Source organism: Melitaea cinxia, chromosome 3 (genome assembly GCF_905220565.1).
Source record: "Melitaea cinxia chromosome 3, ilMelCinx1.1, whole genome shotgun sequence".
NCBI lineage: Eukaryota > Metazoa > Arthropoda > Insecta > Lepidoptera > Nymphalidae > Melitaea > Melitaea cinxia.
Genome location: NC_059396.1, coordinates 11,010,745 through 11,019,593, shown reverse-complemented (window position 1 = coordinate 11,019,593; position 8,849 = coordinate 11,010,745). Strand labels below are relative to the sequence as shown.

The following is an 8,849-nucleotide window of genomic DNA, read 5'->3' as shown; positions in this document are numbered from 1 at the left end:
TACGATTTATAGTAGGGAATATATCCGCCAGCCCGCAGTGGAGCAGCGTGGTAGATTAAACTCCAATCCCTTTCCTACGTGGAGAAAAAAGAGAGAGATGGATGAATGAACTAATAAAATCGACCATATAGTTATTATAATATTCTTAAAATTGAATATTATATGGATGAGAATAATGCCTTGTTAAATAAGACACTTAGTAGTAAGTGTTATTAGTGAATATGATTGGAGATTAGCCTAAGTCGAGCGCGGACGGCGCAGGTAAGCCGTGTGCGTCGCGTGCGCCCTGCCTGTGTAAATGCCTTACACATTGTTGTTTAAAGCAATGGAGGTATCATGTGATGTTTATTTTATATCTTTTAGATACTAAACACTTATGGACATAGTTCTTATTCTCTAAATAAAAAAAGTTGATGCTTAAAAGAAAACTACGTATAAAACAGAAGGTCTAATGAAAGCGAACTAAAATATTAAAACAAAAAAATCTCCCTCTTTTGTATGCGAATTAATTTAAATTAAAACTTCAAACCTTATAACACAATCTACAACTATTATCGACATCTAATTAATTAAAAACATTTAACGAGTACAAAAATTAATTTAATACTTAAATTTTTGCTTAAATTTTCCTTGATATTATTTAAAAAAAATCTTAAAATAACAACATCTACTCCACGGTTCCCTCATACGGTATTAAAGGCATTTGATCCCTGACTTTTAATGCTTCACCCCGGCATTAAAATTATGTGTATATTTGTATCACGCTAGCGATTGTAGGGCCTCAACAGCAACACGGTGAAACGAACACCGCCTGCCAAGGTCTTCACTGGTACTCATTACTTTATTATTTGTGTATTCATTAATTTACTTACCTTTCACGGAACATGTCACTTATATGGAAAGAGTAATAATGTCGTTCAAACATATATTTATGCAGTCCTAAGTAATATTTTGTAGTATGTTAAATAAATATTGTATGCATTAAATCAGCGTCGCGAGTTGACCTCAAACCATCTTCCTTAATACAAGATGCCTCAGTGTCCCGACATTGGGACACTTGCAGTCGGTTACAGTGTAATGTAGTAAGACAATTTTATATTTTCTATTATTTGTTAGCGAAAAAATGATAATTACTCTAAGTAATAACTGATATTGTCTACATTCTAAAATTATTTCATTACTCAGTATCATTGAGGAATACCGTAACGTGTATTTTTACAGTTCCGCAGCGCATCCCAACTATATTTGAAACAAAACAATAATTACGCGTATCAACCTATACATTTATTTACGTGTTTTTTTTTTTGTACACATGCAAAAAGCACTATACATGTAACTTAGAAAAAGTTTTTTTTACTCTCTGGAAAATCCTCCTATCATATCATGATTTGAAGGGTATGGGATTTACCCTTCGGATAGGGTATTGTATAAAACTCTTCTTTCTGAAGTCGGTTAAAAGACATGTGACTATTTCATCGCTTGAAAATGTGAACCCTAAATACTTCCTTAAAACTAATTCCAAATTAAATTAATTACCGTTGCAACAGAACACACGTTATGACTTGATTATAGAACGATTTATATTTTAGAATGATTATATTTATTGAAGCTATAAGATTACCATAAAATGTCCTATTTAGTAAATTTTACGAATATAATAACAGTATATATATATAAATATGTTCACTAGCTGTGTCCGCGACTTCGTCTTAGTGGAATTTAACAAAAAAGTTATTGTTCAGTTCGCAGAGTTATAAAATAAATAAATTTTTAAAATTAAAGTAGCCTAAGTTACTCCTTATTACATACTCTATCTGGCAGTGGAAATCCCGTCAAAATTGGTCAAGCTATTTCACAGATTAGCCGGTACAAACAAACAGACAGACAGACAAACAAAAATTGTAAAACATGTTATTTTGGTATAATTATGTACCGTGTATACATCCATATGCATTTATTGACAAGCTGTTATTTTAATATTACAAACAGACACTACAATTTTATTTATTTGCATAGACACTGTGTTGTACAAATAAGTTTTATAAAAAGTAAATTAAAGGATTGCAAAATCTCATATTTATATTTGATAACGAAAATAACAATAAGCCTCTGGCGTTAATTACCCGGAACCTGATATCATTCATTAGAAGATCCCCAAATTATTGCGCCAGCAAAATTCTTAATTATATATCTTAAATTTCTAAGTAAAGTATAGCCCTAAGCGCCGCTGGAACAACAAAATAATATGTTTTGTAAATAACGAAATTTTACCGTTAACGCTAATTATACTTTTGATAACATTCTGCCCGAACTGTGATAAAGGCCTGCTTGCCGGTTCATTCGTTATTAGTGTCAAAACTATGCAAATTTCGTATGATACGTAAATTAAGTTTTAAAAAAAATTTTAAACCCCAAAAGCAACCTTCTTGGTACTAAAACATAAGTAACCAAATTATACACTTCATAAGTTCAAGTTAAACGTTTAGGTAATGCGTTAAAAGAGGAGCTCATCGCCCTTCCAATTAGACGGATAATGACGGTGTTCAGTTGGAGTTATTAATTTAATAAATGGGGGAGGTCGGATGACGCGTCAGGTGCTCGGCGCGTGGCATGAGGCGCGATGACACAGTGCGCTGACATGCAGCGTTTTAAAAAATCGCTCTCTTAATCCAGCCGACGGATTATTCATGAAATCCGTATCTGTTGTAACGCAAGTTGAGCAAGTGCAATAACGAACAAAGCACTGTTTACTTGACTGTAGTAACACTAACAACAACAAACTACAGGCTGTTAACAGAAAGAACATTTCTGTGCAAAAATACTTCGAAATAGTTAATCTATGGTTCTAACGCTTAGTAAACTAAAGAAAAGCTTATATGTATTTCAAATGAACTGTATTTTAGAATCAGTGTGGCGCAAAGAATCACACACTTTAATTTATACGTCTGGCTTGCTTCAGTGAAATTAATGTGGATTTGTAAGAAACAACCAAGACTTCTTTCATAAAAATTTAATTCTCTAATTCATCCCTATAGCTTGCTCTCCGAGCGAGTAATTACAGTAAAAGGTCTTAAGCATGAATGTTATGACGGCGTTTATGAAACGTATTTCAAAGTAGGTATAACGATTCATTCACGCTTCCTTTTTCGGCATCTGAATGCTTGCCACACAATAAATTTTAGGTCGAAAAGATCTTTTATGAATTTTCAGACGGACCGCCACCTTTGAAAAAACTTAATGTTCTTTTTCACACACAATTAAGATTAATTAATAGCCATAAGTATCATCGTCGGAGATTCTGTTATGTTAAACGATATCAACTTAAACAATTCTCGTGTAGTAAAACCAGCGGATGAAAACAATATGTCGTTCTTTTTTCCGACAAGAAAAATTTCGGTGTACCAAATTAATTTGGAAATTCAATCGAATGCCTGATAGGATGCTTACACACGACGAACCTTAACATTTGACATAATGATAATTCGAAGGGAAGAAGTCGAATTTAATAGCAAGTTAAATGATACGTGCCTTGATTGGAAAATGTATGCTTATTCAGGTCGACGAGGCCTCACCCTCCCGGCCTCCACACGGCTGATTTGAAATGAATGGTAATAATGCCCGAGAATCCCGCTCGCATCGTTTTGTATGATTATTCCAGATTAATTATTTGTTGGAATTTCGTTGGCTAATTTTTCGGAACAGAATTTTTCCGCTTTGACTGACGTTTTAATTCCAACTCGTCATGGGGTGATCGGAATATCTTTTGTGTATATATTATGCTTATCATTTATGCTTATAACTAGAAAGTGTTGTGCATTTTAAAAATATCTCAGATAAATTAAGAGTACTTTATTCAGGTATGAAAATCAGAATAGTTCATTTGTATTTGTTTACTTTTATATCCAATAAGACTTACAAACGATTATACGCATTTATCATACTGTCACCAAAATTTATAGAAAAAACATTCATACCAAAATATCGGTCCCCTACGCTTTTAAGGTGGACATTAAAAAAGGCACATGATCGATTTACCAAAGCACATTCCCATATCAGAACGCTTATAAAAAGCCAGTAGTTTTGCTACAGAATCACGTCACAGAGTCCCGAGGGCCGGCTGATGCGAATATAAAATCGCTGCCACCCTCACGCTGAATAATACTCATCCATTAGATGAGAGGGAAAAGCGACACCTATGTCCATCATGTGCATACATCTACTGTCAATACTTATGATAGGACTTTTACGTGATTCGAATAAGTTTGTTAAAATTTCTTTATTTTTGAACAATGCTTTGATCAACGTTAAAATAGTTATGTTCGCTCAACCACTAAGTGTGAAAACAAAAGCTTAGTATGTCAAAATGTTGTCATAAAAACCTATAAGTTCATGATAAAAATAAATATTTGTCACAAAAACACTTTTTACGTCTTTTTGTAATTCAATCTACATCAGAATATCAGTGTTAATAGTATAAAAATAATACATTAGTGCACTGCTTTCTTTATAAGCGAGTTATTGGCTTTGTATTCTTTTGACAGCAGAAAATAATATCTAATGGTCAATAGTCAAGAAGTTATTTTAGCTTGGCAAGTAAATGATGTTTATAGTCAAACTGGACTATCCCAAGGGGCCTGAGCTGGCATTCTGACGACTGAACTAAGTAGAAAGATAGAACAGAATTAAGCGGGCCAATTATCCCGTATTGGATTTATTGGTAATCTCTGCACGAATGGGCGCGAGGGTGCGAACCTAACAAACTTTTGATGATGCCTCCATCGGTATTATGAACAAAGTTGTTGCAATTTTTATGTAGGTGGATTTATTATTGTTTGCTCTCCTCTTGTTTTGCCCTCGATTGTGCTTGGACAGATAAAAGAAAACCCAGCGTTTCATTACAAATGAATTAATCTTTCATAAAACAAACTTCGCGGAAAATATACTTTCTTAAGAGATCATCGCAAATGCTCTGTTTATTTGATCGAAAATGCAAGTTTAGCGATGGATATTTTGCACTCAGTAATAATAACGAATCAACCTTTTGATTAAATGATACAAATAAGATAATCACGATAGCATTAGATGTAAGAAAATAAATGAATAAAATAAAATAAAATAAAATATCTATAATCATGATTTTGTATAGCTTCAAGATCTTCATTACTAAATAGAATGAATAATGTGTACCTATAGAAGATCAAAGGGACAAATTTTGTCAAACAACCGTTAATATTTTAGAAAATAAACCGATCTATCTTTAATAAATATCGACAGTTGAAATTTTATTGCGTCCATCCCCGTCCCGGTTGACCTAGTATCTTTGTATCACAACTGCCATAAGGGAGGGTCATCGCGAGATTTATAACCCGAGCCCCCCGTGACAAAGAGCCAAAAGTATGAAAAGCGACGTACAACTCAATCCCAAATATTCCTTTTTTATTTAGTACTTCAAACTATTTCGATTTCGTTGCTACAATTTCGACGATCAGTCCTTTAATATTTTTTTCTGGAAGCGTCGTAATAATATATTTTTAAAAAGTCGTAATAACTATCTTAAAGAAAATCTGTACTTAGACGACGACTGCTAATTAAAACTACACTTTGTCGAAGCTAACATAAAAAAAAACTTTAGATTCAATAATACAGGTATACATAATATAAATAAATAAGACTTTTTATTTTTACATTTTACTGTTGTTTTTTACCCATGTCATGAAAATGTCTGTCTATAATAAAAAGTAGTTTTGCCTCAAACGTCAAACGTAACAATAGAAATTGATGTATGATATAAAAGCATATTTATGTTCTCGATATATTGGTAAAAAAAACCTCTATAATACGTCATAGCCGTCAATCTTGTAAGACCTCCTGGGTATTCGTAAGTTTCTTTTACAGATGGCTTAAATTGAATGAATATGCGACAGAATTTAGTAAATATAATAACAATAGTAATAATATTATATAAATTGATAAAAAACTTTCCTATGTGATTTTTTTCTTTTTAATTTTACGATGTTTTGGTTGAAATTTTTTCTTGAATATTAAATTATACAACATTTGTTCAGTTTCCATAAGTTGTATGCTGATAAGGTAGCCATTGTCGTATATAAATACATTTCATAACTATCGTCGTTTAATTAGATTTTTTTTATACTGTGTAATTATAATGTAGCTTTTAGGATATTAGAACCTGTAAATGTTATTAGACTATAAATTGTAATAAGAAAAGTTAAATATTTCAAATTACTATAACTGTTATTTAAGTTAATTAAATATTGACCAGTTACAACAAACGAGGAATAAGAAAGCAAATTCAAACAACAAAATAATGCGTTTTTACTTGACTATTTTTTCGTCGACCTACGTTGTATTATACCGCATAATTTTTTACTGGGTGTACTGATTTTGATAATTTTTAATTTAATCGAAAGCTGATGTTTATCGTGTGGTTATATTTAAATTTTATCGAGATCTGATAACAATTTTTTGAGTAATCTTTGATAACGCGTATTTACTTGACCATTTTTTCGTCTTCCTACGTTGTATTACTTGTCGATGTAATTGAAGTCGTTTTTTTCGTTTGCGAGAAAACACAATTATTATTGAAAAAGGATTAGGAGATTGGCTTGAAATTCAATTTATACTTGTTGTCTAAAAATAGAACGTAAATTAAGAATTATTATAATATGTAGACACATCTCCTGCAGAAATCTCTATTACTAATAAATATTTGATGAGAAAAGCAGTATTTCCCTAATTCTACCGTTAAGCAGAATATATTGATAATTATATCACAAACTACCGTAAGATTTCCGATCACGGACTGATTGTATATTGAAGAGATATTTTTGGAGAAATGCAATTTGTAAAATGACTGTTTAAAGGTGCTTTTAAAATAAAGTGTTTTTTTTATTTTGTAATATTGTTTTAAAAATAATTTTTATAAGTTGTAATTCAAGAGGTTTTATTTTTTAGTATAAAAAAAGAAAACCGGTGATGTTTGTCCAAGTTATATTTACTTGTGATAAGTCAACCTAAGATTTTAATTAAGAACTTTAAATTATTATATTTTCTATATCTATTAATCAGATTTATCACAGAGTTTCGTGATTAGAATTGGAAGTCTGCATGTACATATAAAATCCATTATAATATAATAATTTTTTTTAATATAATTATACAATAAACAAAAGAAAATAAAGATGATTAATCACAAATCTAACACTAGTTCCTTTGCTACCAGGAAAGGTACTGTTGATTGCATTTACTCCTTATCCTGTATTGCTAGCGTTTGATCCACCAGTCCCATTGTTTACTCCTGATGGTTGCGCATTAGAAGTAGGTTGTGTATTATTAGCTTTTGTGCTGTTAGAATTGCTTGCGTTTACTCCTGATTGTTGAGCATTGGGAGTAAGTTGTGTAATGTTAGTATTTGTGCTGTTAAACAAACTTGCATTTACTCGTGATTGTTGCGCATTGGGAGTTAATTGTGTAATGTTAGTTTTTGTGTTGTTAGACTTGCTTGAGTTTACTCCTGAATGTTGCGTATTAGGGTTTGCTTGTGTATTATTAACATTTGTGTTGTTAGAATTGCTTGCGTTTACACCTGATTGTTGCGCATTGGGAGTTAATTGTGTAATGTTAGTTTTTGTATTGTTCGAATTGCTTGCGTTTACTCCTGAATGTTGCGTATTAGAGTTTGCTTGTGTATTATTAACATTTGTGTTGTTCGAATTGCTTGCGTTTACTCCTGATTGTTGCGCATTGGGAGTTAATTGTGTAATGTTAGTTTTTGTATTGTTCGAATTGCTTGCGTTTACTCCTGATTGTTGCGCATTAGGATTATTTTGTATAATACTACTTTGTGATCCACCAGTAGAGTTGTTAAAGTTGGCTATGTTAGAATTTCCAGTTTCAATTGATAGATCTTCATTGGTCATATTTCTATTTTCTGTTACATTTTGCGTATTATTCAGATTTTTATTCAGTTCAGTTTGGGCTGCATCGTTTTCTTTATCTTTTTCATTTATTTTTTTAGTAGTGGACATCGTAACTTTATCTTTTAATTTTTTATTATTTGCAGCCCATGCAGGTTTTATTGTAGATGGAGGTCCTTTTTTCCACATAGTCTTAGTATATAATGAATGATGCGTATATCTTGCCTTTTGTTTGTTGACATAACAAGTGCAAAAACAGTTTTTATCTGAATATGCTATATCGTAACGCAAATCAGTGCATTTTTGAACACACAGATAAGCTTTATTGAAATCATTACATTCCGATGTCTTGTGAAAACCGTATCTCAATGCTAATTTTAAGGAATCTAAAAACAAGTTTTAAATTATTATCGAACTATAAATTTTAGAGATGTTAAACCAACACTTTCATACTTATTGTGATTGTTAAGCTTAATAAAAATATTTAACCTGTAATTCTCGTAAATAGATTTTACTTTTAAATTTTAAATTTATTGCGTATGTAAGTAAAGCAGTTTTAATTTATGTTTTCAAATTTGTGGTGTAAAATAAGGTTTATAAGTATTTTTTAGAACTTACTATTTGTTATTACATGAGCGCTTGTTAGTTCTGGTGGTGAAAACACTGAAAAAAAAATTTTTTTTAATTATTATAAAAACATTTTAATGAAATGAAATTTTATTTTACGATAATTACCTATTTTTGTAGGCTTGTCGCCTTTTATTAGAAGAAAATTAAATGAAATACAAATAAATGTCACCGCAATATCCATTACTAAAAATATTAACGAATGTAATAATTTCAGCAATTATAAAAAGACATTACACGTTAAATAACTATTACTGCATAAACTAGTTTTATGTATTTTTATAA

At 31.1% G+C, this 8,849-nt stretch overlaps 1 protein-coding gene across 1 annotated transcript; it reads right to left on the bottom strand.

Annotated features, from left to right (window-relative positions):
* Positions 1-7,271: 7,271 nt before the first annotated feature.
* LOC123667479 (putative uncharacterized protein DDB_G0286901) lies at positions 7,272-8,126 on the bottom strand. Its single transcript, XM_045601375.1, has one exon. The coding sequence runs from the start codon at positions 8,124-8,126 to the stop codon at positions 7,272-7,274; it is 855 nt and encodes a 284-aa protein (XP_045457331.1).
* Positions 8,127-8,849: the final 723 nt, after the last annotated feature.